General features: G+C 64.9%; 2 protein-coding genes across 4 annotated transcripts; one reads left to right on the top strand and one right to left on the bottom strand.

Moving 5' to 3' along the window:
- Positions 1 to 12: 12 nt before the first annotated feature.
- SPTB (spectrin beta, erythrocytic) lies at positions 13 to 18901 on the top strand. 3 transcript variants are annotated; one of them, XM_071428014.1, is made up of 36 exons: positions 13 to 356; positions 3678 to 3875; positions 3950 to 4101; positions 4272 to 4445; positions 4558 to 4649; positions 4732 to 4812; positions 4905 to 5020; positions 5220 to 5332; positions 5412 to 5599; positions 5681 to 5798; positions 6145 to 6303; positions 6386 to 6688; positions 6838 to 6988; positions 7080 to 7947; positions 8030 to 8167; positions 8259 to 9018; positions 9104 to 9306; positions 9390 to 9480; positions 9553 to 9699; positions 10191 to 10454; positions 10587 to 10802; positions 10889 to 10978; positions 11076 to 11351; positions 11691 to 11821; positions 12065 to 12269; positions 12351 to 12725; positions 12866 to 13110; positions 13191 to 13329; positions 13403 to 13487; positions 13583 to 13779; positions 13865 to 13974; positions 14248 to 14332; positions 17031 to 17200; positions 17279 to 17452; positions 17524 to 17566; positions 18017 to 18901. In XM_071428014.1, exons 2-36 carry the CDS (start codon positions 3728 to 3730, stop codon positions 18185 to 18187), a joined length of 6978 nt encoding a protein of 2325 aa, XP_071284115.1. In that variant the 5' UTR covers positions 13 to 356; positions 3678 to 3727; the 3' UTR covers positions 18188 to 18901. The 3 variants fall into 3 exon arrangements, with proteins under 3 accessions (XP_071284115.1, XP_071284117.1, XP_071284116.1); XM_071428015.1 differs by lacking the exon at positions 13 to 356 and adding an exon at positions 2675 to 2752; XM_071428016.1 differs by lacking the exons at positions 17031 to 17200; positions 17279 to 17452; positions 17524 to 17566; positions 18017 to 18901 and adding an exon at positions 14477 to 14654 and having other exon boundaries at positions 17 to 356.
- PLEKHG3 (pleckstrin homology and RhoGEF domain containing G3) lies at positions 18372 to 27165 on the bottom strand. The gene is made up of 16 exons (XM_071428042.1): positions 27046 to 27165; positions 24211 to 24524; positions 24022 to 24122; positions 23854 to 23923; positions 23724 to 23770; positions 23487 to 23637; positions 23142 to 23276; positions 22850 to 23032; positions 22524 to 22616; positions 22352 to 22438; positions 22206 to 22239; positions 22013 to 22120; positions 21649 to 21852; positions 21524 to 21531; positions 21254 to 21439; positions 18372 to 21007 (listed from the first exon to the last, which is right to left on the bottom strand). The coding sequence occupies exons 2-16, from the start codon at positions 24484 to 24486 to the stop codon at positions 19445 to 19447; spliced, it is 3246 nt and encodes a 1081-aa protein (XP_071284143.1). The 5' UTR covers positions 24487 to 24524; positions 27046 to 27165; the 3' UTR covers positions 18372 to 19444.
- Between the last annotated feature and the right edge of the window lie 830 nt (positions 27166 to 27995).

Below are 27995 nucleotides of genomic sequence, written 5' to 3'. Positions count from 1 at the left end.
TGCTGCCGCTGCCGGTGCTGTCGGTGTCGGTGCTGCTGGTGCTGCTGCCGGTGCCGGTGGCGCTGGCGGCCGGGGGGCGCCGCTGTGCTGCATTGCGGGGCGGGCGGCCCGTCCCCGTCCCCGTCCCTGCGCCCATCCCCGTCCCCGCCCGCCCGGTCGGCTCGGCCCGGCCCTCCCGGGGGGAGCGGGGCTATCGGGGCCGGGCAGCGCCGCCGGCTCCGGGTAGGAATGTCCCTGCGCGCCCAGATAATGTTATTTATATCGCGGTGCAGGGCGGCTCCGCTCCCCCCGCCCCGCTCCCGCACCGGCCCCGCCGCCGCCGCCGCCGCCGCTCGCCCGCCCGCCGCCCCGCGCAGGTGAGACCCCGCGGCACCGGGATGCGCCGCTCCGGGGAGCACGGGAGGGACCGGGGGACAGCGGGAGGCGCCGGTCCCCGGGGACACGCGGGGGGGGGCACCGGCAGGCGCTGCCCGCCCCGGGGATACCGGGTGGGGGGTGCGGCACCGAACACGGGGCGCGGTACCGGGGGGCGACGGTGGGCACGGAGGAAAGTTTGGTGGCGAGGGTGAACAGACCTCCGCGGAGCCTGAGCCCCCTTTTCCCCCGCGGCGGGGGGTCTGCTATTACCCCGCGTCCCTCGGGGCTGCTCTCGGGAAGGACGGGGCGGGCGAGTGGCGGTGACTTTCTAGGGACACCCTGTGGACAGCCCGGGGACAGTGTGGGGACACCCTGGGGACATTTTTCCTGGGGTGTCAACTCCTGGAGGGCTCCCCACACTAGTCCTTGGTGCTCCCAGCACTGTTGGGACACGGTGGAAAAGCCGAGTCCTGAGGGTCTTGGTGGGACACATCACCCAACCCACTTCGTTTCCCAGCTTTTAGCAACTGGGCAAACTGGAGGGTTACTGGGAAGGGTTTTTGGGGTGCCATGCCCTTGTCCCTCTTGTCCCGGTGCCAGGAGGATGTTCACGGGTGGGCGTTGGGCTGGGGGAATTCTTACCCTCACCCCAATAACCCAGGGGTCTCCCAGGCCTGATTTCCCAGCTTTTCCCTTTATAAATCTCCAGCTCCCAAACCAGGGGATTGGGGTGCCCTGGAAGACAGTGGCAAGCACAGGAGACTCAGTAAACCCTGCTGGGTGCCAGCATAGCCCCCCACAGAATATTTCATAGCTATCATGTGGTTTTGGGGCACTGTCTGGTGGTTTTGGGGTGCAGGGGGGGGCAGCTCCTAAGAAGGGAGCGGGGCTCAGCTAGCGCCGTGCGCAGGGGAGGCCTATTTATAGCCAAAAATGTCTGTGGAGTGTCAGCACGTGTGCGTGTCACCGGCTTGGGTGACATGGGACAGTCCTGGTACGGCCGGCATGTGGCCCTGGGGAAGCCCAAATTCTCCTGGCGGGTGGGAGTGTGGCTGGGGAGCCCTGGCCGGGGCAGGGCAGCGCTGCCGGAGGAGCTGTGCCGTGCCTTTCCATGCCCAGGTGCCCCGTGCTGTGCCGCGCGGCCGTGCCGAGAGGGACCATCTGCTCCCAGGCCTGGCTCCGCGCCTGGCACGCAGGGGGCTGCTGGGGGGCTGCCCCCCGGCCCCTGCCCCTTCCCAACCGGAGCATGGCTGCTTGTGGACATGGGGGAGATGCCAAATCCAAGTGTTTTGGTGAAGTGGAGCAATGGGGACACGCCAGGCTCTGGGTGGCAGTGATGGGACAGAATTTCGGGGTGTTTTGGGCGATTCTGATGAGTTTCTGTGCACTGGAAATGGGCTTGCTGGCAGCATGCTGTGGCTGTGAGGGATGAGCCAGGGAATGGGTTTGAGGGTGCCATAAGTGCCAGGTGCCAACTGCTGCCCCAGCCGCCCTTGGGGTGTGGGGGGACATTCCCTATGCCCAGCGGGGGGACCGTGGTGGTGGCACGGTGCCAGCCCCTCACCGGGAAGTGCTGATTCACCGAGGCGAGCCGCTGGCCGAGGAAGGCGACGCTGCCCGGGCCATGGCCGCAGGATGCTGGCGGCGAGGCCGGCATGCTGGCATTCCCAGCTTTCCGCACGCTGAGCGGCAGGAATGACAATTCCCGGGTGGCGGGTGCTGGTGGCGGCGTGGCTGTGGCAGGGAGGGATGCTCGGAAGGCGCCGGTGTGGCGGAGGGAGATTTAAAGGGTGGGTGAGCGCCCGCGCTCGGAATGCTCCCATGGGCCTGCTGTGGCTCCCTTCGGCGTCATCTCCTTCTCCTCCTCCTCCTCCTCCTCCTCTTCCTCCTCCTCCTCCTCTTTCTCCTCCTTGGATGCTCGCAGCCATGGCCCTGCTGCTGTGTTGTCGGGGTCACAGTCAGAACTGGTCTCTCCTGCAGACACCAGACACAACTTAGCACACCCAAACTGCTGGCAGTCCCTGAAGTTTTGGGGACAAAATCCCCAGATTTGGTCTCCCAGAAGGCTTTCCTGCCAGGGCGAGCTGGGTGCTCTGGCAGAGGCACGGAGTCATGGCATGAGGGGCTGCCCTCCTGCCTGCTCTGGTACACATCTGCATGGCCCTGCACCCACGCGAGTGCCTGTCGTGTGTGTCCCATGCACACTCTGGTGTGTTCCTGCATGTCCTTGCTCTGGCATACAAACTCTGGCACATTTCTACTTGTCCTTGTTCACCTGTGCACGCTCTGGCATGTCCCTGTGTGTCCTTGCTCACAGGCGCACTCTGTCACACTTCTGTATGTCCTCGTTCACACGTGGATGCTGTGACAAGTCCCTGCGTGTCCTGGCTCACAGGTACACACCCTGCCACCCTTCTCCATGCCCTCCCTCGCACTTGCACACTCTGGTGTGCTCCCGAGTGTCTTTGCTGTGCTGCCCACACTCCTGCACGCTCCTCCATGTCCTTGCACGCTCCCAGTGCCTCCAGGTCCAAGCCAAGGCCCTGCCTGTGCTGCCCCGATTAGGGTGCAGAGTTGGGGTGTGGCACAGCCTGGGCCACCCTGATAACCCTGCCAGGGGGGACATGGGGGATGCCCGGGGCATCCGAGGGGGAGCTGGGGGCCCATGAGTTGTCACAGGTCACGGGGACAGCAGGGATTTGGGGCACATGGGTTCCCCCTGGCACCCACTACTGAGGGCTCTCTGCAGCTCTGGATTGCAGGAGAGGTCCTGGACATGCTGCTGGCTGTAGGGAGCCCCAGCCCATCTCCTTGCACCCCTCAGGGGCCTCAGCAGCCACCGACAGCTGCTCAGAGGCATTTTTAGATACCAGTCATGTCCCATGTCCTATCTATGTCTCAAATGTCCCCGGGGGTGGGTGCCCCCCCCTGCCGGCAGCTGTCACCCACTTTCTGCCACCAGTGCGGGCGAAGCCCCTGTGCAGTGCAGGGGTCGGGGTGGGAGTGAGCAGCAGCCCCTTCCCTGGGGGCATCCAAGGATTGGGGGGACACCTCTGGGGACCTGGGCTGGGGTTTCAGCTGGGCAGACGGACCTGGGTGGGGACTCAGCACCGTAAATAGCCATTAGCAGAGCTCGGCAGGGCTCAGCATGGTGGTCCTGGAGAGGGCAGCTGCCAGGTGCCCCCCCAACACCTGGGTGGGGCGAGGCTAAATCCCTCTGAGCAGCTTATCCCAAGGCTCTGAGCTGCAAATCCCCACGTGCCGCAGGGCCGGTGAGCCACCGCGGCCACACTGATGCTCACGGTCCCGCTGTCCCCCAGGGGCCTCTCACCGGTAGCCAACGGCCACCGGGCCGGGGCACACTGGGACCATGACCTCGGCCAATGACTACGAGCAGCTGGAGCTGCAGCAGCAGTACAGCCGCATCAATGTCCGCTGGGACGCGTCCGACGATGAGCTGGACAATGACAACAGCTCTGCACGGCTCTTCGAGCGCTCCCGCATCAAGGCCCTGGCAGGTGGGTGGCAGGTCCCCTCGGTCCCACCTGGGTTGTCCCCACTGTCGGTGACCCCATGCCCGCTGTCACTCCAGATGAACGGGAGGCCGTGCAGAAGAAAACCTTCACCAAGTGGGTGAACTCGCACCTGGCTCGTGTCACCTGCCGCATCTCAGACCTCTACATGGACCTCCGGGATGGACGGGTGCTCATCAAGCTGCTGGAAGTGCTGTCAGGAGAGCTTCTGGTAGGAATCCCATCCAGCCGGAGACCCTGGGACTTGGCCTGCCCATGGCACTGTACACAATTTTTCTTGGTGTTGGCCAAGGGGTGGCAGCATGGGCGTAGGGGTGTCCCTGGGCAGGGCTTGGGGTGCCTGGTGTGGGAGGGAGGGTACTGAGCACTGTCACACCCCAGCCCAAGCCCACCAAGGGCCGGATGCGGATCCACTGCCTGGAGAATGTGGACAAGGCGCTGCAGTTCCTGAAGGAGCAGCGGGTGCACCTGGAGAACATGGGCTCCCATGATATCGTGGATGGCAACCACCGCCTTGTCCTCGGCCTCATCTGGACCATCATCCTCCGCTTCCAGGTGAGGACAGGTGGTTTGGGGAATCCCTCTGCTTCACACCTCATTCCCAGGTGGGAGCCATCCTCCATGGAACTGCTGTTCCTACCCCAGAATAATGTCCTTTTGCCCCCAGATCCAGGACATCATTGTGGAGACGCAGGAGGGCCGGGAGACTCGCTCTGCCAGGGATGCACTGCTGCTCTGGTGCCAGATGAAGACAGCAGGGTAGGTGGTGGGACCCCCACATGACCATGTCAGGGTCTGTGAGTGTTCAGAGAGTGACAATGACGCCCTGTCCCCACCGCAGGTACCCCCATGTGAATGTCACCAACTTCACCTCGAGCTGGAAGGATGGGCTGGCCTTCAATGCCCTCATCCACAGGCACAGGTAGGTGGCACAGCAGCAGGCACTGGGGCGGCAGTGTCACTGAGAGATGTCCCACAGGTGTGTCACTGCTGTCTCGTGCCCTCTGTCCCCAGGCCTGAGCTGGTTGACTTCCAAAACCTTACCAAATCCAATGCCCGGCACAACCTGGAGCATGCGTTCAGTGTGGCAGAGCGGCACCTGGGCATCACTCCTCTCCTCGACCCTGAAGGTGAGGCAACTGCTGCTTGTCCTCCTGCCTCAGTTTCCCCTGGGATATTCCCAGGCTCCAGAGTCTGGAGCACAGAGAGGTTCCCAATACATGGAAGGAGGGCCTGGGTGGGCACAGGAGGGACCTCATGAGGCTGGGGTGGCCTGTGAAGTGGGTTGAGGTTGGGTCAGGAGTGACACCTCTCACTCGCACCGGGCAGATGTGTTCACGGAGAATCCCGATGAGAAGTCCATCATCACCTATGTGGTGGCCTTCTACCACTACTTCTCCAAGATGAAGGTGCTGGAGGTGGAGGGACGGCGCCTGGGCAAGGTAGGGTATGGTGTTGAAGTGGCTGGGGGTGTTCTCTTGGGGTGCCAGACCCTCATGCTCACCCCTGGTCCCGTCACAGGTCATCGAGCACGCCAAGGAGACAGAGCGGATGATCGAGGGCTATGGGGGGCTGGCGTCCGACCTGCTCACCTGGATTGAGCAGACCATCGCCTCCCTCAACAGCCGCAGCTTTGCCAACTCGCTGGCTGGAGTGCAGCACCAGCTGCAAGCCTTCAGCACCTACCGCACCGTGGAGAAGCCCCCCAAGTAAGAGCCCCCCGCTCCCCATGCCCGCCCGGTGGTGTGGGGCACCCAAGGGTGCCCAACGCTGAGCTCTCTCTGGGGCAGGTTTCAGGAGAAGGGCAACCTGGAGGTGCTGCTCTTCACCATCCAGTCGCGGATGAGGGCCAACAACCAGCGCGTCTACACCCCACACGAGGGGCGCCTGGTCTCTGACATCAACCGGGTATGGGCTCCGTCTGCTGTGGGAGCTGGGGGCTGTCTCCTGGGGTCGAGTCAGGTCCATCTCCTGGGGGAAACTGAACTCCTCTCCTGGGGCAGATTGGGTCCATCCCTGAGCAGTTCAGGTCATTGGGCAGGCTGGGATGAGTCCTGGAGCAGGTTGAGTCCATCTCTTGAGGCAGTTCAGGTCCATCCCAGGACATGCAGAATCCATACTGGGACAGTACTGATCCATCCCATGGCAGGCTGTGTTCCTCCACCTGGGGGTCACCAACAGAACAAGACATGGGTGGGTGGGAGGATGCAGGATATGGGGATTGTGCCACTTGTCCAATGCCGCCTTCCCCCAGGCCTGGGAGCAGCTGGAGAAAGCGGAGCATGAGCGGGAGCTGGCGCTGCGTAACGAGCTGATCCGTCAGGAGAAGCTGGAGCAGCTGGCACGGCGCTTCGACCGCAAAGCAGCCATGCGGGAGGCCTGGCTGAGCGAGAACCAGCGCCTGGTGGCCCAGGTGAGGAGGGGACCACCCACCCCAGGGACCCCCCGCCCTGGGAAGCTCACCAGAGCCTCACCACGGGCTCTGTGCTGGGCAGGACAACTTTGGGCAGGACCTGGCGGCAGTGGAGGCGGCCAAGAAGAAGCACGAGGCCATCGAGACAGACACGGCTGCCTACAGGGAGAGGGTGCAGGCCATTGAGGCGGTGGCCAAGGAGCTGGAGCTGGAGGGCTACCACGACATCCAGCGCATCAACGGGCGGAAGGACAACATCCTGCGGCTCTGGGAGCAGCTCCTGGAGCTGCTGGCTGCCCGGCGCCAGCGCCTGGAGATGAACCTCACCCTGCAGCACCTCTTCCAGGAGATGCTCCATTGCATTGACTGGATGGATGAGGTCAAGGTGAGCTGTGGGCATTGGGTGTCACCATGGGTGAGCTGTCTTTGTCCCACCAGGTGTTGGTGGGAGCTCACCAAGGAGGGAGATGAGATGTCAGGGTGCTGGTGCTGAGTTTTGGGTGTCAGTGGGTAATAGGTGAGGGTCTCCTGCAGGTGAAACTGGCATCTCCTGAATCTGGGAAGCACCTTCTGGAAGCAGAGGAGCTGCTGCAGACCCACCGTCTGCTGGAGGCCGACATGGCCGTACAGGCAGAGAAGACCCGGGCCATCAGCGCTGCTGCCCTCCGCTTTGCTGATGCTGAGGGTAGGTGTGCCAGGACACCCCTGCATCCCTGGCATGGCCAAGGGAAAGCAGGACACTGTCCTGACGAGCACCCACCCTGCTCCCTGCCCAGGCTATCGTCCCTGTGACCCCAAAGTCATCCGGGACCGTGTGAGCCACCTGGAGATGTGCCGGCGAGAGCTGCAGGTACTGGCGGCGCGGAGGAGGGCCTTGCTGGAGCAATCCCGCTCCCTCTGGACCTGCCTGTGGGAGCTAGACGAGGCAGAGAGCTGGATCAAGGAGCAGGAGCAGCTCTACTCCTCCCTGGACTTCGGCAAGGACCTGCCGGGTGTGCTGCTGCTCCAGCGCCGGCACGCTGCCTTCGAGGCCGAGCTGCGGAGCCGGGGCGGGCGGCTGGAGCAGACGCTGGCGGTGGCCGAGGGGCTGGCGGCCGCGGGCCGGGCGGCCGAGCAGCTGCGGGAGCGGGGGGCGGCCGTGCGGGCGCTGTGGGCGCAGCTGGAGGAGCTGGCGGCGTTCCGACGGCGCGGCCTGCGGGAAGCCGAGGGCTTCTTCCAGTTCCAGGCGGAGGTGGAGGAGTTGGCGGAGGGGCTGCAGGATGCCCGCCGGCGGGCGGCCGCCGAGGAGCTGGGCCAGGATGAATCCCGCACCCTCGTCCTGCTGCGGCAGCACCAGGAGCTGCTGGACGAGCTGGCGGCCGCCCGGGAGCAGCTGGACAGGCTGGCTCAGCAGGCCGAGGGCTTCCCGCCGGAGCTGCGCGCCGGCCCCGAGGCGCAGAGCCGGCTGGCGGCCCTGCGGGAGCTGCACGCCGAGGCGGCCGCGCTGGCCGAGCGCCGCGGCCGCCAGCTGCAGGATGCCCTGAACCTCTACACTGTTTTCGGGGAGAGCGACGCCTGCCATCTCTGGATGGGCTCCAAGGAGACCTGGCTGGCGGAGCTGGAGGTGCCGCAGGCGCTGGAGGACCTGGACGTGACGCAGCGCAGGTAGGAAGGAGCCCCCGCCGTGGCGGTGCCGCCGTGCCCTGTCCAGAGCTGCTGCTCGTTCTAAGCCTGGACCTTCCCACAGGCTGGACGGGCTGGAGCAAGACATGGCCACCGTGGCTTCCCAGATCGCCGCGGTCAACCAGGCGGCCGACGGGCTCCTGGCTAGCGGGCACCCACGGAGCCCCCAGGTCCGGCAGTGCCGGGACCAGCTCAACGAGAGGTACGGTGGCGGTGGTGGTGGCGGTGGTGCCGGGGCAGGCGGTGACGCGGTGCCAGTGCATTCCCTGCCATCCCCCGCCTCTGTCCCGCAGGTGGGGCCGGTTCCGGGAGCTGGTGTCGGAGCGCCGGAGGGCAGTGGGCTCGGCACTGCGCCTCCTCAACTACAACCTGGAGTCCGAGGAGACCCAGAAATGGCTGCGGAGCAAAGCCCGGGCGGTGGAGGCCACGGCCGAGCTGGGCCGTGACCTGGCCGGCGTCCTGGCTACCCAGCGCAAGCTCTACGGCATCGAGCGGGAGCTGGCGGTGGCCCAGGACCGCCTGGCCGCCCTGCGCTCCCAAGCCGAGCGCCTGGCCGAGGAGCGGCCCGAGGCGGCCACCGAGGTGGCCCAGAAGCTGGCCATGGCCACCTCCGCCTGGGACGAGCTGCAGGCGGCCCTGGCAGAGCGCGCAGCGTCCCTGGGGGAAGCCGGGCAGCTCCGGAGTTTCCTGCAGGACCTGGATGACTTCCAGGCGTGGCTCTTCGGCGCTCAGAAAGCCGTGGCGGCCGTCGATGAGGTGCCGGCGACGCTGGGGGAGGCAGAGGAGATGCTGCAGCGGCACGAAGCGGCCCGGCGCGATGCTGAGGAGCATGCGGGAGCCTTCGCCGCCTTGGTGGAGGCGGGGGAGCGGGTGCTGCGGGGACAGACGGACCCCGAATACGAGGGGCTGCGGCAGCGCCTGGGCGGCGTGAAGGACGGCTGGGCTGCCCTGGGCAAGATGGCAGAGGCTCGGAAGCGTTTCCTCACCCAGTGCCGCAACTTCCAGGAGTTCCTTCGCGACACCAAGCAGGCAGAGATCCTCCTCACCAAGCAGGTGGGTGCTCAAGTGATGTCTTTTGGGGCTCACGGGCACCCCAAAAACGGGTGATCATGCGCTGATCCCTTGCTGTGCCACTCAGGAGTACACGCTGTCCCACCTGGAGCTGCCCTCCACGCTGGAGGGCTCGGCTGCTGCCCTGCACCGCTTCCAGAACTTTCGCGCTGGTGTGGAGAGCAATGCCAAGAAGGTTCCAGAGGTGGTGGTTGGTGGCACCAAGCTGGTGGCTGAGGAGAACATCTTTGCCGAGAAGATCTCTGAGAAGTGCCGAACTCTCCAGGAGCGGTGAGTCCGGCACAGGGCCGGCGGATGGGTGGACAGTGTGTGGGCAGCAGGGCTGATGCTGCACATCCATGGTTCCCTGCTAGGCATGGAGCTGTCATGGACAAGGTGGAGGAGGCAGCGGGTTTGATGCAGGACAACCACGACCTACAGACCTTCCTGCAGAGCTGCCGTGAGGTAGGAATTCAGGATGGCTGGTGGCATCCCTGGGGGTCCCCACTGGCTAAGCACTGACACCCCTCTCTTCAGTTTGATGCCTGGGTGGATGAGAAGATGCTGATGGCTCAGGATGTCTCCTATGGAGAAGCCCGTGGTCTGCACAGCAAGTGGCAGAAGCACCAGGCATTCATGGCTGAGCTGGCACCCAACCAGAGCTGGCTGGAGAAGATTGAGGCGGTGGGTGCCAGCACTGTGATCAGAGAGGGGGAACGGAGTTGGGAAAGAATCTGGAGCATGAGGAATTGCTGAGGAGCTGGGAGGTTTGGCCTGGAGAACAGGAGGCTCAGGGGGGACCTTCTTGCTCTCTACAACTCCCTGACAGGACGGTTCAGCCAGTTGGGGATTGGCCTCTTCTCCCAGGAAATAAGGGAAAGGATGAGAGGAAATAGCCTCAAGTTGCACCAGGGGAGGTTTTGATTGGGTATCAGGGAAAATTTCTTCAGGGAAAGGGTTGTGCAGCCCTGGCACATTCTGCCCATGGCAGTGGTAGAATCCCCATGCCTGGCAGGATTTGGGGACATGGGTTAGTGGTGGCCTTGGCGGTGCTGGGGGAATGGTTGGACTCGTTGTCCTGAGAGGTCCCATGACTCTGGAATGCTCCCAGCCTGCTGCATGGGTGAGATGTCCCCGTGCCACAGTGACCACCCCACTCTGTGCTGCTGCCGCAGGAGGGGACGGAGCTGGCTGGGCGCAAGCCGCAGTACGGCGTGGAGGTGGCGCAGCGGCTGCAGGAGCTGCGCCGGCGCTGGGCCGAGCTGCGCGGCGCGGCCGAGGACAAGGGACGGCAGCTGTTCGAGGCCGAGCGCGCGGCGCTGTATGCCCGGAGCTACGGGGAGCTGGAGAGCTGGCTGGGGCGGGCGCAGGAGGAACTGCGCCATGCTGAGAAGGTCAAGGACCTCACCGCCACCAACCTGCTGCTGAAGAGGTTGACGGTGGGTACTGGCACCTCACAGGGTCCTTTGGGAAGGGACAGGAGGTCCGAGGTGATGGAGTTTGTTCCCAAATGGGACTGGGGTTCTCCATCTTGGCTCAGATCCCTAACTCACATGGATTTGCCCTGCCAGAGACTGGAAGAGCAAGTGAGAACATGGATGAAGGAGCTGGAGGAACTGGGGTGGCAGGGCACCCCTGGTGCTGGGGATGTGCCAGATACCACCAGGCAGGAGGAAATGCTCCGGCAGCGAGTCCTTGAGCTGCTGGAGCCACTGGAGAGGAAGAGGAAGGAGTTGGAGACTGCCAAGGCCATGTACCAGCTGGGGCGGGATCTGGAGGATGAGATGGTGAGTGTCCTTGCTGTGGCAAGGCCTGAGGGGCTGGGGGTACCCATGGGTGCTGCAGGGGACTCAGTGGGTGCTCCTTCCCGCAGCTGTGGGTGCAGGAGCGGCTTTCCCTGGCGAGATCAACGGATCATGGCACTGACCTCGCGAGCGTGCAGCGCCTGACCAAGAGGAATGAGGTGAGCCTGGGTACTGCACCAACAGCCACCATCCCGGGTGGTCCCTCGGGATCCATTCCATGGGCGATTCTCACTGTGACTTCCCTCCTGCCGGCAGACACTGCAGAAGGAGCTGGCGGGCCATGCCCCCCGCCTGGGCGAGGTGCTGAGCCGGGGAGAGGCAGTGGGGAGCAGCGAGGAGCCAGGCCCGGAGCTGGCGGCACAGGCGCAGGAGCTGCGGGCGCTGTGGGAGACGCTGCAGGAGGAGGCGGCTGCCCGGCACCGGCGCCTGCGGGAGGCTGAAGAGGCCCAGCAGTACTACCTGGATGCTGACGAGGCCGAGGCCTGGGTCAGCGAGCAGGAGCTCTTCATGGGACCCGAGGAGAAACCAAAGGTGAGGAGTGATTCCATGTGGTGCTCCGTGTTTGGGGGTCTGTGCTGCACTGGGCCGTGCCTTGCTGGGATATCCAGTGTTGACCCAGGCAGTGCCACGCTGTTCTGTTGAACATCGTCCACATGTGACACCATGGTGTGCCCTGCTCTTATGTGTCATTCCCATGCCATCACACAGCATCCACCCATTCCATGCCATGCCCTTCAGAGCTCACCATTGCTCCCTGTGGTATCTGATGGAGCCAGGACATTCCCGTAGGGCAGGCACTGAGTCTAGACCCTAGTCCCTGTCCCCCAGCCATGCCAGGTGCTGATGGCACCGATGTTTTCCGTGCCATAGGATGAGGAGAGCTGCTTGATGATGCTGAAGAGACATGTCCGGCAGCTGCGCTCCATCGAGGACTACGGACAAACCATCAAGGAGCTGGCGGGGAGGGCGCAGCAGCTGCTCTCTGCCGGCCACCCTGAGGGGTAGGTGCTATGCCACATGTCCCTTGTCCTTCGTAGCAGCCCCGTGCCCTAAGCACTGTGTGGGTGGGGGGTTTAGCTGGAGCTCTGGCAGCTGCTCCAGTTGGGCAGGGAGGTGGTCGGAGAGGGATATGGGGAGCACAAAGCGGGTCCTTCACCCTCAACCCCCCCGGATGTCAACACGGGTGGGTCGGGGACATTTTTTCGAGGGTGAGAACTGGGTGTCTGTGTGCCGGGGCCGCGCAGGGAGCAGATCATCCGGCTGCAGGGCCAGGTGGACAAGCACTACGCGGGGCTGAAGGAGGCGGCCGAGGAGCGCCGCCGGCGCCTGGAGAACATGTCCCACCTCTTCCAGCTGAAGCGGGAGGTGGAAGAGCTGGAGCAGTGGATTGCTGAGCGCGATGTGGTTGCTTCCTCCCCGGAGATGGGGCAGGACTTGGACCATGTCATGGTGAGAATGATGCTGTGGATGTGGCAGTACTGGCGGGTGGCTTGAGGGGGGTGACTTGACTCTTCTCTTCCCTCCATGCAGCTCCTGCGAGAGAAGTTTCGTGAGTTCGCGCGGGAGACAGGGAGCGTGGGGCAGGAGCGCGTGGACCGGGTGAACCTGACCATTGAGGACCTCATTGATGCGGGGCACATCGAGGCAGCCACCATAGCTGAGTGGAAGGATGGGCTGAACGAGAGCTGGGCCGACCTTCTGGAGCTGATTGACACCCGCATGCAGCTCCTCGCCGCCTCCCATGACCTCCATAAATACTTCTACGACGGTGCTGAGCTGCTGGCCCTCATCGCAACCCGGCGCCAGGAACTGCCCCAGGATCTGGGCGAGGATGCTGGCACAGTGGAGGCTTTCCACCGCATGCACAACGCCTTTGAGAGGGATCTCCAGCTGCTGGAGGCACAGGTGAGGCTCCAACCTGACATGGGTGCCAGCACTCAGCATTCTCTGTGGTCTGGTGGAAGGTGTCCCTACCCGTGATGGGAGGCTGGGCTCAATGGTCCTTGAGGTCCTTTCCAACCCAAGCGGTTCTGTGGTTCGTGCAGGTGCAGCAGTTTCGGGAGACAGCAGCGCGCCTGCAGACCGCCTATGCCGGGGAGAAGGCAGCTGGAATCCAGGAGAAGGAGCAGGAGGTGTCCCGAGCGCTGCAGGAGCTGCTGGAAGCATGCAGCGGGCGCAGGGCACGGCTGACAGACACGGCTGACAAACACCGCTTCTTCAGCATGGCACGGGATCTGCTCTCCTGGATGGAGAGCACCGTCCGGCAGATTGAGACACAGGAGAAACCCAGGTATGGATGCACCCAGTGGGCACCCGGGATGGGACATGGAACTGATGGCACCACTGACCCTGGCGCCTCTTTGTCCTCAGGGATGTCTCCTCGGTGGAGCTGCTGATGAAATACCACCAGGGAATTAAGGCTGAGGTGGATGCTCGAGGCAAGAACTTTACTGACTGCATCGAGCTGGGCAAGAAACTGCTGCAGCGCAAGCACCAGGACTCGCCAGAGGTGAGGGAATCAGGGATGGGGTGTGGTGGGGGTGATGCCATCTGTGCCACTCCCTAACAGCATCCCCTCACAGATCAAGGCGAAGCTGGTGGAGCTGGTGGACAAGAGGAAAGCCATGATGGAGACGTGGGAGCAGCGCTGGGAGCGGCTGCGGTTGCGTGAGTGCACTGGGGGTGCCAGGGAGGAGCACAGCAGTGCCGGGGGCAGCGGGGCAGCTGGTCCAGGGGCTGAGCACTGCCCATCCTTCCCACAGTGCTGGAGGTGTGCCAGTTCTCCCGCGACGCCTCGGTGGCCGAGTCGTGGCTCATGGCTCAGGAGCCCTACCTGGCCAGCAGCGACTACGGGCAGACGGTGGATGCGGTGGAGAAGCTGCTGAAGCGGCATGAGGCTTTTGAGAAGTCCTCCGCCACCTGGGAGGAGCGCATTGCTGCCCTCAGGAAGCTGACAACGGTGAGAAAGGCTTGGGATGAGGCCTCTGCCGGCCCTGCCACAATCTCCCCCCCATCCCTTACCACCTTCACTCCTTGCCTGGCAGCTGGAGCTCCTTGGCGGGCGGTCTCTGCGTGAGGGGCTGGTGCGGGATGGGATGACGCGCTCCGAAGCTCCCGACTACTGCCTGGATCTGGATGGGGAGCTGGAGGCCGGGTAAGGGATGCCACCATCGTTCCATGTGACCAGGGACACTGTTTCCACATCCCTTTTCTCAAACCATTAAGGATGTTTTGTAGCATTAAAGGGCTTTTTAGCAATTTGCCTTTTGCAAGCAATAAATTGATGTTGATGAAGGGGAGAGATGAAGGTCAAGCTTCACCCTGACCGGGCTTTCATCCCTCAAGGGGGACAGGGAGCAGCAGCCAGCCCCATCCCTATGGGATCATGTCTAGGATGGGGATGCTGACTGTCTGTCTCCCTGTGCAGGTCAGAGGAGGAGGAGGAAGAGGAGGAGAAGAAGGATGTGAGCACACAGGACACTTCGCTGCCCACTACAGATGGACCAGAGCCGGTCAGTTCTTGAGTTTAGCTTTTACCTTCCCTGATGACCAAAAAGTGTCCCTGCATGCAAAAAGTTGTCCCTGCATGCAAAAAGGTGTCCCTGCATGCAAAATATGTCCCTGTATGCAAAAAGGTGTTCCTGCATGTCCCACAGCTCCTGGCACCCCTGTGACCATGACCTCACTGTGTTGACAGATCCCTGCATTCCCAACCCTCACCTTGTCCTTGCCTTGTGTTGAATAAATGTTGAATGACCCCAAAAAGGCCAGGTGGGCAGAGGGGTACTTCAGGTCCCCTTTGCCCCAACTCCTGGGGTGACATTGGGGGTGGCACCCATGGTGTATGTGTGTGTCTGGGATCCATGCAGCAGCCAGAGTTGGAGTGTCTGCCCTGGGGCCACTGTGTCACCTCAAGGGACATCATTGCTGTACGGGACATCAGCACACTGCAGGGCATTGTCACCCTGCGGGACATCACTGGAACTGTGCAGGGCATCAGCACCCTGCAGGGAATTTTCACCCTGTGGGTCATTATCACCCTCTGGAGCATCATCACCCCAAGAGACACAGTCACCATATGGAGCATTGTCACCCCGTGGGGCACTGTCACCCTGTGGGGCATCATCACCCTGTGGGATGTTGTCACTCTGCACGGCATCAGCACCTGTGTGGCATCCTTACACCCTGCAGCATTGTCACCCTGCGAGGCAGACATCGTCGCCCACAGGGCATTGTCACCATGTGCCAGCCCCTGTGCTCGCTGCCGGCTCTCTGCTCCTCCCACGTGCTCTGCCTGTGCAGGGACACAATGGCTCTCTGTGGCTCTGCCTGCTTGGGAACAGGAACCTCTCCTTCTGCCTTTTCTGCCTGCCTAGAGACATGGGCATCTCCTGGCTCCTCAGGTCACTCTCCCCTGCCCAGGGACAGGATCCTTGAGTGCCTACACGGGAACAAGCTCATTTGTGCCTGATCAGGGATGTGGGGATCTTCTGGCTGCTCAGGGAGAGTGTACCCCTCTGCCTGCTTGGGAACATGGCCATTTTCATCAGCCTGGGGACAGTAGCCCTCTCTGCTTACTGCCAGCCTACTCAGGGACATGGGCATCCTTTTGCTCCTTGGGGACAGGAACCCCTTCTGCCTCTTCTGCCTGCTTGGGGACATGGGCATCTCCTGGCTCCTTGGGGCAAGATCATTTCTGCCAGCACAGGGACATGTGCATCTTCTGGCTGCTCAGGAACAGGATCCTCTCTGCCTGCTTGGGGACATGGCCACTTTCAACTGCTTGGGGACAGGAGTGCTCTCTGCTTACTGCCAGCCTGCTCAGGAACATGGCCATCTTCTGGATCCCTGGGGACCAGATCACTTTCCCCTGGGTGGGGACAGGATCCTGGAGAACCTGCTTGGGGACAAGAACATTTCTGCTGGCTCAGGGACATGGGCATCTCCTTGGGTACAGGGTCCTACTCTGCATTCTGGGGGACATGGGAATCTTCTGGCTCCTTGGGGACAGGGTGGTCTTTGCCTGCTCAGGAACACAGACACTTTTCCCTGCTTGGGGACAGAAGCCCCCTCTACATGGGACATCTCCTGCTGCCCTGGGAGCAAGATCACATTCGCCTGCTTGGGGACAAGACCCTGACTACGCATCTTGGGACAAGATCTGCCTGCCTGGGGACATGGGCATCTCCTGGCTCCTTGGGGACAGGGGGCCTGACCAAGCCCCTCCTGTGGCACCCAGCTGGATAGGCGTCCCCTTCATCAGGCACCACTGATGCCTCGAGATGATGGCACTGATGCCATGGTCCCCAGCCAGACCTCTCACTGTCCCCATGTCCCCTGGGCTGGCAACAACACTGAGGTGGCTCCCAGGACTGCTCATCTAGCTTGGTTCAACCTCATCACCCCAAATCTGAGGAGACACTGGCACCAAGACTGGGGGCTGCCAGGGCAGGCCCATGTCCCAGCCTCTCACTGGGGTCCTCCCAGTAGGCACCGGTTTTTGTGTACTGGAGCTGGTGGCTTCACTGGCACTGCTGAGGGTCCCAGCTGATTGCTGGGGTCTTCCCAGCACCCACCAGTTCCCACATACTGGAGCTGGTGGGGTCACTGGCACTGAGATCTGGAGGTCCTAGGGCTGGACCATGTCCCAGCTGCTCACTGGGGTCCTCCCAGTAGCCACCAGTTCCTCCTGCACACTGGAGCTGGACACATGGACACACACACACACATTGACACCACACTGAGTGCCAGGGCTGGACCATGTCCCAGATGCTCACTGGGGTCTTCCTAATAGCCATCAGTTCCCACACACTGCATGTGGTGGGGTCACTGGCACTGCATGGAGGGTTCCCAGGGCTGGAATCACTGCAGGATTCCAGGCACTCAGTGGGGGATCACATCTGGGATGGGGATGCTGAGCCATCCTCCCAGCAGTCACCAGTTCTCACCTATCAGAACTGGTGGGGTCATTGGCATCCACCCACTCACTGGGGTGCTCCAGTTCCCACACTTCGGAGCTGATGATGTCACTGGTACGGAGACCTGGGGGTGACCTACCCCCAGGCCACCAGACCGAGGTCCATGACCCACTGGTGACAGCAACCCATGTGCCCAGTGCCACCATGGGAGGGCACGACACCTTGCCATGGGTCTGTCAGGGGCGGTGGGTGGGTGACACTGCAGCATAACCGTGCTGTTGCCTCGCAACAGCTGGCACCGAGGACAGGTGATGAGGAGCCAGTGTCACCGACCCCACGGCCACCGCGGGAGGAGCCGGAGGAGCCGGCCACGCTGCCTGCCCGTGTCAGCAGCGTCCAGCTGGAGGGCTACCTCGGCCGCAAGCACGACCTGGAGGCGGCCACCAAGCGCGCATCCAACCGGTAGGCACGGCAGCGGCGGCGGCGAGCGCGGTGTCCCCGGCGGGGCGGTGTCCCCAGGGTGACACGGTGCTGGTGCAGGTCATGGAGCACGCGGTACTGCGTCCTGCGGGGCGGCCAGCTCGCCTTCTTCAAGGACGCTAAGAGCCGCGCGCTGGGGCTGCCGTGCCAGGGCGAGGAGCCCCTGGGGCTGTGGGACGCCCGCTGCGAGGTGCCCGCGGGCTACAAGAAGAAGAAACACGTCTTCAAGCTCAGGTGAGGGTGCGGCACCTTGCGGGGTGGCACAGTGGGCGTGCATGGCACTGGTGTCTGTGCTCTGTCCCTAGGCTCAGCAACGGCAGTGAGTGGCTTTTCCATGGCAAGGATGAGGTGAGGGGTGGCCTGGGGGACACGGGGTGGCTAGTGGAACCCAGGGGGCACAGGGTGGCTGGGGGATGTGGTGGTGGTCAGCAGTGCCCAAGGAGACATGGGTGGTCAGAGAGGTCCAGAGGGACACAGGTTGTTCCCAGGGGGACACCAGTGGTGCCCAGGGATATATGGGGTGGCTGTAGTTGTCATGGGGATGGGGTGGTGGCCAGGAGTGACTGGGGTACACAGGAATGGCCAGGGGAATGTAGTCAGCACTGGCCAGCAATGCTCAGAGGGGGAGGGGATGGCCAGGGGTGCCATGAGGACACAGTGAGGGGTTGGCAGTGCCCGATGGGACATGGGTGCCTGCGGAAGACTTGGAGCAACTGGCATCACTCAGGGGGCTCTGGGGTTGGCTGGGACTCTGTTGGGCGCCAGGGAAGCCCCCCTGACCACCCCCCATGCCCACAGGAAGAGCTGCAGGCCTGGCTGCAGGGGCTGAGCACGGCCATCAAGGAGTGTCGGGGCAGCCGCGGGAAGGTGCAGAGCCTCCCCCTGCCCATACCCCCGGCCCCCCCTGAAGCCCCCATGCCCCGCAAGGACAAGGAGAAACGCTTCAGCTTCTTCCCAAAAAAGAAATAACCCCCCTGGATGGCGGGGGGGGAGGGGGAATGACACCCTGCATCACGCCAGTGGGGCCATGCGTGCGTAAGGAGACGCGTGTGCGGTGCCTGTACAGGTGCCACCAGGTCCAGAGGGGCACGCGGGGGTCACGCGTGGGCAGGAGCCCCCCAGCCCCCCCGCCACGAGCACACGTGTCCGTGTGCACAGTGTATATATATATATTTGTATTTATATATATACATACATTTACACGCTTCAGGCACACCCCTGTGTGGAGGCGGCCGCAGGCGCCCCCCAGGCATGTGCCCCCCGTGCCCATACGTGTCCCTGCACGCACACGTCTGCACACGTGTGTCCCCGCATGCAGGTGCACCCCCGGCCCCCCTCCGCACGCACGGCACAGGTGTGCGCCCCACAGGTGTGCATGGACCCCCCAGCACCCGCACGGGGGGTGCGTGGGTGCCCCCCAAAGCCATAACCCCCCCCACCGCAGCGCGTGGGTGCAGAGGGGGGACCCCCTGGCCCCCGCGGGCACCAACCAAAGAGCGTCAGCCCATGGGGGCCCCTCTCTGGCACCCCCATCCCGTGCCCCCCCCAGCCGGGGTGGGGGGGCCCCCTGCACCCCGCAGCTGGGCCGAGACACCCTGGGGGAGGGGGGGGGGGGGGCGGGCGACCACAGAGGAACTTTGGGTTCAGTTTGGGGTTTTTTTTCTAATAAAGATGTGAAAGCAAGTGGGGAGCAGTGCTGGGTGCCTGTGGAGCACGGGGCGCCGCTGGTACTTGTAGTGGGAGGTTCTTGCGGTGCCCCAGGTCCTGTGGGCAGAGAGTACTGGGGGTGTCCCTTGTCCAGAGCAGGTTGGGAGTCCCCAGGGTCCTCCGTCTGCCAGGTGGGTTTGGGAGTCCATGGGGTGCCCCTTTTCCTGTGGGTCCATGGGGTGCCCCTTCTCCTGGACAAGCTGGGGGTCCATGGGGTCCTCCTTCTTTCAAGAGGGCTGAGGGTCCATGGGGGTGCCTCCTCTCCTGGGCAGATTGGAAGTTCCCAAAGGGTTCCTTTTTCCAAACAGCCTGGAGGGCCATCGAGTGCCCCTTCTTCCAGGTAAGTTGGAGGTCCATTTGGTGCCCCTTCTTCCAGGCAGGTTGAGGATGCATGGGGTGACCCTTCTTCCAACTAGAATTGAGGTCCATGTGGTGCTCCTTCTCCCAGGAAGGTTGGGGGTCCATGGGGTGCTCCTTCCCTTGGAGTCCACAGGACACCCGTTCTACCCGTTCCTGCCCCTAGCTGGCAGCGTCAAGGGTCTGAAACTTCTGCCGCAGGTCCCTGACGAGGCCGTGGCGCAGCGGCTCGGGGCTGCTGGGGGTCTCGGGGCAGCGCCGCCGGTACTCCTCGGACGCCTGGTAGGCTTTGCAGCGCTCCACCACGGCCTTCAGGCAGATCTTCTCCCGCGTGGTGGGCGAGCGGATCTGCACGTAGGCCGGGGGCTCTGGCAGCCGGTCCAGCACTACCACCCGCTGCCCCGGGCCCAGAGGGGCTTCGGAAGCCACCCACAGCGCCCCGTCACTGCTGTACCGCGCTGGCGCCGGGCTCGGGATGTTAGAGCCCCCGTTGGTCTCAGCGCTGCGGCTCCGGGCACTGCCCCGCTCCTTCCCGGCTGGGCGCCCACCGCGGCTGGGACCCTCGGGCGCCGAGCGGCTGCGGCTCACCAGCGGCGGCCGCGGGCCACCAAAACGTGCACGGAGCTCCTGCACATCGGGCCAGGTGAAGGGTTCGGCGCCCACGGGGCTCGAGGGGCTGCGGGGGCCACGTGGGGACGGGGATGCCACCAGCGCCTCGTCCTGCGGCACAGCCAGCAAAGGGGTGCTCGGGGTGGGGGCCCCGTCCTCCTGTGGTGTCAGTGGAGGGCGGTGGGTGCCAGCACGGCGGCTCTTGATGCGGAGGCTGTACTGCCGCGCCAGCTGGTACACCTTGGTGCCCAAGTGAGGGGGTGTCAGCAGCAGCTGCGGGGGCGGCCCTGGGGGTGACACCGCGGTGCCCACATCATCCTCCTCCAGGATGAGCAGCGGCTCGGGAGGCTGCGCCCCATTCTCCTGGCACAGTTCTGGTGCCTCGGGCTGGGTCGGGGGCTCAGGGCTCTCGGGGGGCCGTGGGAGCCCATTGAGGCGGCACACGGAGCTCCGCACCAGCCCCTTGGGGATGAAGGAGAGGCTCTCGCGGCGGCGCACCCCGAAGCCGGCATCGCGGTGCTCAGCATGGCCATAGTAGCTCTTGATCTTGTCGAGGAGCAGGCGGTCCCGGTTGGAGAGCAGCGATTCCCGGCGGGCTCTGATGAAGGGCTCAGGCGAGGGGATGGCACTGCGGGACTCCCCAGGCTCCGCAGATTCGAGCGGGGGGCCCCCATCCAGGCTGAGGGTGCTGCCACCATGGCTGGGGGTGCGTCCCAGGGTCCCCTCCAGCGCCAGGCTGCTCCTTCGGGACAAGCTGCTGCCGCCACCGAACCGCTCAGCAATGACGCTGGCCTGGTCCAGCACTGAGGGTGGCAGGATGCTGGCGGCTCCTTCCCCCTCCTCCTCCTCCTCCTCCTCCTCGCTGCTCAACACCTGCAAATCCTCCGCAGTGTGCTCCGGTTCCCTGTCCCCGCTGGGCAGCGCCAGGGTCCCCACCAGGGACGGGGATTTGGGGACCTTGGGGTGCTCCTCAGCACTGCTGTTAGGGGTGTGGGTGCCGGGTCCCTGGGCACTCCCGGGTGGGGGCCGGGGGGTCACACTGACCTTCTCACAGCTCCCTGGCCCCCAGCTGCTCGGCCGCTTGGGTCCCTCCAGCACCCATGGGTGTTCCCCAGCCTGGGCAAGACAAATGTGGGGAGTCATGAGCTGGGGGGGTCACCCAGGTGCTCCGAGCAGGTTAAATCCCAGCCAAGCCATGGGGCCCTGGGAGGGAGCACTGAGAGCAACATGGGGTGCCCTGGACTGGAGTGGGATGTCCTGGTAGTGAGGCAGGGTACCCCAGGAGTGGTGTGGGAGTGCCCCAGAAGCAATTTGGGGTGCTCTGCATGCCCTCCCTGGGGTCCGAAGGGCTGGTGTAGGTACCTGCTCCTCCTGGGGCTCCAACAGCAGATCCCTGGACTCTGGCAGCTCCTCCTGGCAGTCCTTGCCCAAAGCCTCCTCTTCCTCCTCCTCCTCCTCCTCCGCCACCATGCCCTCAACCGCTGCCCAGGCTCTGGGGTGCTGGTGTGGTTCCCCCATTTCCAGGAGCGCCCCGTTGCTGCCGGTGTTCTGTGTGGGGGTGAGCGCCAGGCTCAGCGCCCCGTGCCAGGGCTGGAGGGACTGGGCACCCCAACCCACCACACCCGGCCTTACCTTCAGCCCTGCCAGCCGGGATAGAGAAAAGCAGAGGTTAGTGGAGGGAGCACCCAAAATTCCCCGCCATGGCCCTGAACCACCCCTCTGCCTGCCACACTGGTGCCGCGGTCGTGCCAGCTCACCTTGCTCGCCCAGGTGCCACAGGTTGTGCTTGGTGGGCTCTGGGGGGAGGGGAGATGACAGTGGCATCACCCCCGTGTCCCCCAACTCATCAGCACCCCGAGCCCCCTGATCCCGTCCGCTGTCCACACCCGACTGCCTGCGCCCCCCGTGTCCCTGCAGCCGCTCCAGCAGCGTCTCCGTGTGCCCCTGGTGCTGGAAGGGCTCTGTGGGAACAGGAACGGGGCACCATCAGCACCCAGTGCCACCCTCCCTGCGGGCATTGCTGTCACCCAGCCACAGTTGGGCCCTGGTGAAAGGGTGACGGAGGGGTAGCATGGTGGGAACACACGGACAGGAGGGACACTGGTGACACGTGGCTCTCACCAGACTGCCGGCGTCCCTGGAGTGGCTCGGTGGCAGCGTCACCCAGGGGCTGGCAGGACCAGCTCTTCTTCAGGCGCTCAGGGCTGCAGCGGGGCAGGCGTGGGGGATCTGTGGGGACAGGGAGTGACACCAGGGAAAATGGGGGGGTAGGAGTAAGGCAGAGAGGGAATGATAGGGCACTGCTGGCACTTACAGAACAGGTCCATCTCCAGGATGGCTTCCTTAGCCTGGGTAGAGGGAGGATGGAGAGAAATGAGGCAAAGGTGGGGTACAGCTGTCCCGCCTCACTGTGCCAGGGGGTCCCTGATGTCACTGAGGTGCCCACCCCACCAACCTCACCTTTTGGGGGATGGTGGCATGGTGGTTCTCCAGGATGAGCCGCTTGATGTGGTGAGTCCACACACGTTTCTCCTCCACGCTCTTGGCCTGAGGGGCACAGGGAGGGCAGTGGGGTCGGGCAGGGGGTTCCAGGGTGTTTCCCCAGGGTGCCCCCCACCCCATGTCCCCCTACCTGCAGGCTGTGCTGCTGCTTGCCATGCTTGTAGTGTGCCAGGCTGAAGCACAGCGAGTCCCTCGTGCTCTCAATCAGCATCAGCGAGGAGCACTGCCGGGAGAGGCATCAGCATCCCCGGAACTTCCCACCCCAGCACCCACTGGGGTCCCTGGCACTCACTGGGCTCCCCTGTTCCCAGCATTCCCCAGTTCCCCCAACCCCAGCAGTCACTGTGGTTCCTGGCACCCACCCTGTGCCTCCATCCCGGGCATCCACAGGAGTCCCTGGCACCCAGTGGGCTCCCTCCCCCCCCATCACCCTCAGTCTCCTGTCTCATCCCGCACCGGGATGTGGCTCTTGTAGACATAGTGGTCCCCACGGCGCTTGGTGATCAGCAGGGCCTTGTCGAAGAGGAAGAGGGCACGGTCGTGGCGCACCCGCTGTGTCCGAAATGTGCCCTCCAGCACCAGCTCCCCGTAGCTCGTCAGGTCCGGCCCCTTCCAGCCCAGCAGCAGCGACTGGATCTCCTGCACAGACACAGGGGCATCAGCACCCTTGCCACAGTGCCCATCTCATGTCACACCTGGTGCCACCCACCGCCCCTGTGGTGCCTCCCTGGTGTCCCCTGGTGCCCACCTGCTGGCGGATGGCGTGCTCGTGCTTGCGCTTCATGTCATTGATGTACCAGGCCACGCAGGTCATGGTGTCGATGGCCTCCAGCACCAGCTCGTAGTCATCCCCTGCCTTGTGCTCAAAGTGCCTGGCGATCTCCTGGGCACAGCACGTGGCATCAGGACATGGGAATGTGCCGTGCCAGGTGCCTGGACTGCTCCAGGCACCCAAGCCAATGCCCTGTGCCACGCCTGGTAGCCAGGCTAGGCCAGATGCCCACAGCCCCTCCCTGTGTCCCCCCAGGCTATGCAAGGTGCCCACGCCACAGCAGGTGCCCACGCCGTGCCGTGCTGGGCGCCAGGCGCTCACCTGGAGCAGCAGGTGGTACTTGAGGATCCTCTGGACAGGCTTAAGCAGGTAGGCCCCAAGGGGCAGCGCGTGGCGCAGCCGCTCCTGGCATTCCCGCAGGAACCGTGCCTGGACCTTGCTCCTCATGCACTCGGTCAGTGCTGCCACCGAGCTGTGGGCAGGGAGGGGGCTCAGATCCCTGCCCACCCTTGCGCCCCCTGCCCACCTCCCGCTCACCCAGCTGTGCCTCCAACCCACCTGGGGTAGTTGTTGCAGTACTGGGTGTAGATGGCAAATTCCTGGCTCTGCAGGTAAGGGGAATACAGTGAGAGCCTGGTATGACCACGTGTCCCCCCTGGTGTCCCCACAAGGCTCCCTGTGCCCTTACCCGGGTGACGAAGCACACGGCCACAGCCACGGGGTCATTGGCGCAGCTCTCCAGGTTTTGCAGGAGGGTGCTGGGGGGCACAGAGAGGACAGGGTGACCACAGCCCCCCACACACCCACGGGACAGGGTCACACTCCTGTCACCTCCCAGTGGCACCTGCTCCCCCACCTGCTGAGCTCATAGATGTCTTCGATGTTCCCAAAGAGCGCGCTGACCTGCTCCGGTCGCAGCACCGGCTCCTCCGCGTCGATGATCTTGCCCAGGTAACCCTGCCGGGCACCCACGGTGGCACCATTGCACCCCTAGACCCCCCACCGTGTCTAGGGGGTGTGCTCCCGTGTGCCCCCTGGCACCCACCTCCACGATGCTGCGCAGGTCGCGGGCGTAGGTGCGCTCTGACTCCACGATCTCCTGCACCACGCGGTCCAGGTAGCTGGGCTTGGCCCCGGGACTCCCGAAAGCTGCCAGGGGGTGCCCACCACGGGCACCGGGCCACCCCCCTGGGGACGCATTGTTGTTGGCGTTATGGAGCCCCTCGGCCCACGGCTCGGTCCTGGTGCCGCGCGGATCCTCCATGGCACAGCTGGGCTCCAGGCTCAGGGCAGGGCACTGCGGGCACACGGGCACCGGCATCCCGGCATCCCCCGGCACCAGTGGGGCACAGGGCGGCTCTGGGGGGAGAATAGTGGGTTAGGGGGTGCAGAGAGTCCCCAAACATGGGTGGTGTGTGGCAGCAAGGGAGTTCACGCTGACAAAGAGTCCTGATGACCAAACCCTCTATGCCAAGGGGTGCTAGCATCCCCCGACCCCAAAAATTCCTGGGTACGGAGTCTCTGCACAGCCCACCAATGCTGAGATTTGGGAGTCCAGCCCCTCCTCATCCCAGACCCGGGCACCGCGCTGGGACCGGGTGCGACGAGCACCTCTGCCCCCACCCACCGGGGCCGTGCGTCACCGCCGCGCCCGCGGGACACCTTCCAGGTGAGCTCAGCGCCGGCTCGCCCTTCCGGACCACCGGTGCCACCGGGATCCTCCCGTGCCGCCGAAACCGCTCAGTGCCACAAACACGGTTGGGACAGCCAGAAAACAGCGGCCAGTGGCAAAGCGTGTGGGAGTGTCGAGGACACTGAGCCGGTCACCGCGGCGGGTGGCCCTGGGGACAGTGACCTTGAGCTGGGCCACGTGCCGCGCCGGCGGCGTGGCCGCCCGAGCCCCCCGGCACCCCCGGTGCCGGCACCGAACCGGTCAGGCCGGTTCCCGCCGCCGCTTCCCCACACCCACCGTGCCGCGTGGCTGCCATCCAGCCACCGCCCTCCCCGGGGCTTCCCCGGCACGCCAGGAGCCCCCCAAAACGCCACCGCGGTGCCTCCTAAGTGGGGCTCAGGTCCATGTCCCCAGTGGCGCCACAGCCCGGAACCCCGGGTACTGGCACACCCAACCGTGCCATGGGGCACTTCCTGGACACCTCGGACCTGTGTGATTGGGGGAGCAGCTCCCCCAGCCCCCAAATTCCTCACCCCTACAGGCTTGGGGCACCCGGCCCCAGGGTCACCTCGACCCCGGGGGGGGGGCACCCAGCCGGTGACACCAGAGACAGTAGACCCCGACCATCCCTCCGGGCAGTGTCCGACCCTTATCCCACCCTGCTGGGGGGACAAAAGAAGACCCCCAGGTGGCACGGAGGGACCAGACAGGGGCTCCCCCACCTAACACCGGGGCGGGGATTTGTGGCTACCGCCGCCCGTCCCCGAAGGCCACCCTCGGCCATCCTAATCCGCTCACAACACCGTGATTAAGGCGCCGGTCTCACGTCACGGGGACCGCGGCCACTCTCCTGGGCCCGTCGGCCACCGTCAGCCCGCCCCGGTGAGCGGGGGAGTTGATCCTCTTACCCCCCCCCCCCCCCCCCCCCGGTGTCACCTCGGTGGGCACGCGGCCGCCCAGAGCCCTCCCGCTCCCGCCTGCCCCGGTGGGATTAGCTGTGACCTTCACGCTTCCGACCCTCCCCAACCCCGCCAGAGAGGACGGGCGATGCCCCTGGAGTGCCGAACAGGGGGCTCTGGTGGGTCCCCAAAGCTCCCCGGTGGGGGAAACTGAGGCAGGCGCCGGGTTTGTGGTGCCGGGCCGGCGGGAGGGAGGTGGGATTTTCTCCCCACCGTGGGATCGCCGGCCCCGTTGCACATTCCAGCGCGGGAGCTGGGGCGCGAGGCACAGCCCACGGCGTTTTCCCAGGATATCGGCACGGCACGGCACGGCGGGAGAGGGGCCGCGGCGCGCCAGCCCGCCGGAGCCATATAAGGGCAGGCGGTTCACCATTTCCAGGCATTTTCCAGAATCCCAGCGGCCTTGGGAGCGGGGAGGTCGCCGCCGGCTCCGGCGCAGCTGCCGCGGCCGTCGCTCCCGGCCCCGGCTGGCACCGCCGCTGGCCGGCGGGCACGGGCTGGGCGCCGCCGCTCCCGCCCGCGGGGACTCGGGGGGCTCGGCACCGCGGGGGTCCCCGTGTCACGGCATTCCCGGGACAAGGCGGCACCGAGCCGCGGGGCTGACAAAGCCTCTTAGTGCCCGGCGCCCATGGCGTCGCGCCGCCTAATCCCGAAGGAGGGGCGCAGGACACCCCCACCTCCCACTGGGACCCCTGTCCAGGGTCACCCCACATGCCACAGCCTGTCCTGCACCCCCGGCTCGGCTTGAGGACATCCCAAATTTCTCTGGGTGCCTGTCCCGGGGGTCTGCCAGCACCCCAAGGTCCTGCTGCTTCCTGCCTCTTGGGGACCCCAGTATCCCCAACTCCCACTTCGTGGGCACCCCCAGCTCCTGCTTCACTCCGGGCATCCCTGGACTCACGAATCCTGCCTAACCAGGGCCCGTGGATCCTGCTCCACCGGGATGCAACGGCTCCTGCCCTACCAGGACCCACAGATCCTGCCGCGCGGGAATGCAAGGGTTCCCGCCCCACCGGAACCCAGGAATCCCACTCCACTGGGATGCAACGACTCCCATTCCACCGGGCCTCCCGGCTCCCGCTTCACCGGGATGCAACGGCTCCTGCATCACCGGGACCCCCGGATCCTGCCCCACCGGGAGACCCCCGCTGCCGGGGACCCTCGGGACCGCCCCCTCCCGGCGGGGACCCCCGGCTCCCCTCCCGCTGACCTCACGGCCGTGCCCCGTTCCCGCCCGGACCGGACTCACCGCGCTCCGCTACCGCCGCCGCCCCGACCCGTCCCGTCCCGCCCCGTCCCGGCCGTGCCCGCAGGAAGCGGCGGGAGCGCCCCGGGGCGGGGACAGCGGCCGCCCCGCCCGGCCCCGGGAACGGGGACTCCCGGGAATGGGAGCGGGACAACACCGCACCGAGCCCGGGCGTGACCGCGGGGCACGGTCCGGTACTGTCCCGGTCCCGGTCCGGTCCAAGCATGGTTCCGGTACAGTCTTGATACAGTCCTGACACGGTCCGGCACAGTCCAGGTGTGCTCCAGGTACTGGGCTGGTACAGGAGCCATCCAGAGATGGCTCAGGTACTGTCCCGGCACGGTCCCGGTACTGTTCCGGTACAGAGCTAGGCGTGCTTCTGGTGTGGTCCCGGTACTGTTCCCGTACAGAACTAGGCGTGCTTCTGGTGTGGTCCCGGTACTGTCCCGGCACAGTCCCGAGGCGGTCCCGGGACGCTCCTGACCCTGTCTCAGGCTGCACCAGGCATGGCAGACCCGCAGCCACTGCATCACCCGTGGGATCCCTTCCCAGGGGACACGGGCACCCGAAGGGGTCCCAGCCCCAACCATGGGCACCTCCCATTCCTGCTCGAGGGGACATAGACGGGGACGTAGGGACATAGACAGGGACACAGACAGCCATTGCCACCAGGCACGGGGTGGATGCAGGGCACCCCTTGGTGCCTCGGTGGGATGGGTGCCCATGGGTGAGGCCTGGTCCCAGTGCCCTTCCATCCCACCTCAGCCCCTTCCGTGACTGATGCACGGCCCTGGCACTACCGTGACACTTGAGTCCCCAAATCCAACTGTGTGCCAAATCCAACTGGGCTCCAGCCCCCCCAGTAAAGCTGGGCCCCAGCTGGAGCCCCCGGCCCCTCACAGCACCTGCCACCAGAATGGGCCCATTCTACAGGCGGGCGCCTCGTGCGCCGG

Source organism: Agelaius tricolor, unplaced genomic scaffold (genome assembly GCF_023055355.1).
Source record: "Agelaius tricolor isolate 1412-34295 unplaced genomic scaffold, bAgeTri1.0.p SCAF_5, whole genome shotgun sequence".
Classification (NCBI taxonomy): domain Eukaryota; kingdom Metazoa; phylum Chordata; class Aves; order Passeriformes; family Icteridae; genus Agelaius; species Agelaius tricolor.
This window is presented reverse-complemented; position numbering and strand designations above follow the sequence as displayed.

Bases quoted from the DNA above. Each gene is read 5' to 3' on its own strand.
- PLEKHG3 (XM_071428042.1), bottom strand. From the start codon at position 24,486: ATGCCGGTGCCCGTGTGCCCGCAGTGCCCTGCCCTGAGCCTGGAGCCC. The intron at 24,123-24,210 runs GTGGGTGCCAGG...GGTGCCCGGCAG, and splicing joins ACCTGCGCAGCATCGTGGAG to GGTTACCTGGGCAAGATCAT. The intron at 21,008-21,253 runs GTACCTACACCA...TGTCTTGCCCAG, and splicing joins TGGAGCCCCAGGAGGAGCAG to GCTGGGGAACACCCATGGGT.
- SPTB (XM_071428014.1), top strand. From the start codon at position 3,728: ATGACCTCGGCCAATGACTACGAGCAGCTGGAGCTGCAGCAGCAGTAC. The intron at 4,650-4,731 runs GTAGGTGGTGGG...TCCCCACCGCAG, and splicing joins TGCCAGATGAAGACAGCAGG to GTACCCCCATGTGAATGTCA. The intron at 13,975-14,247 runs GTAAGGGATGCC...CTCCCTGTGCAG, and splicing joins GATGGGGAGCTGGAGGCCGG to GTCAGAGGAGGAGGAGGAAG.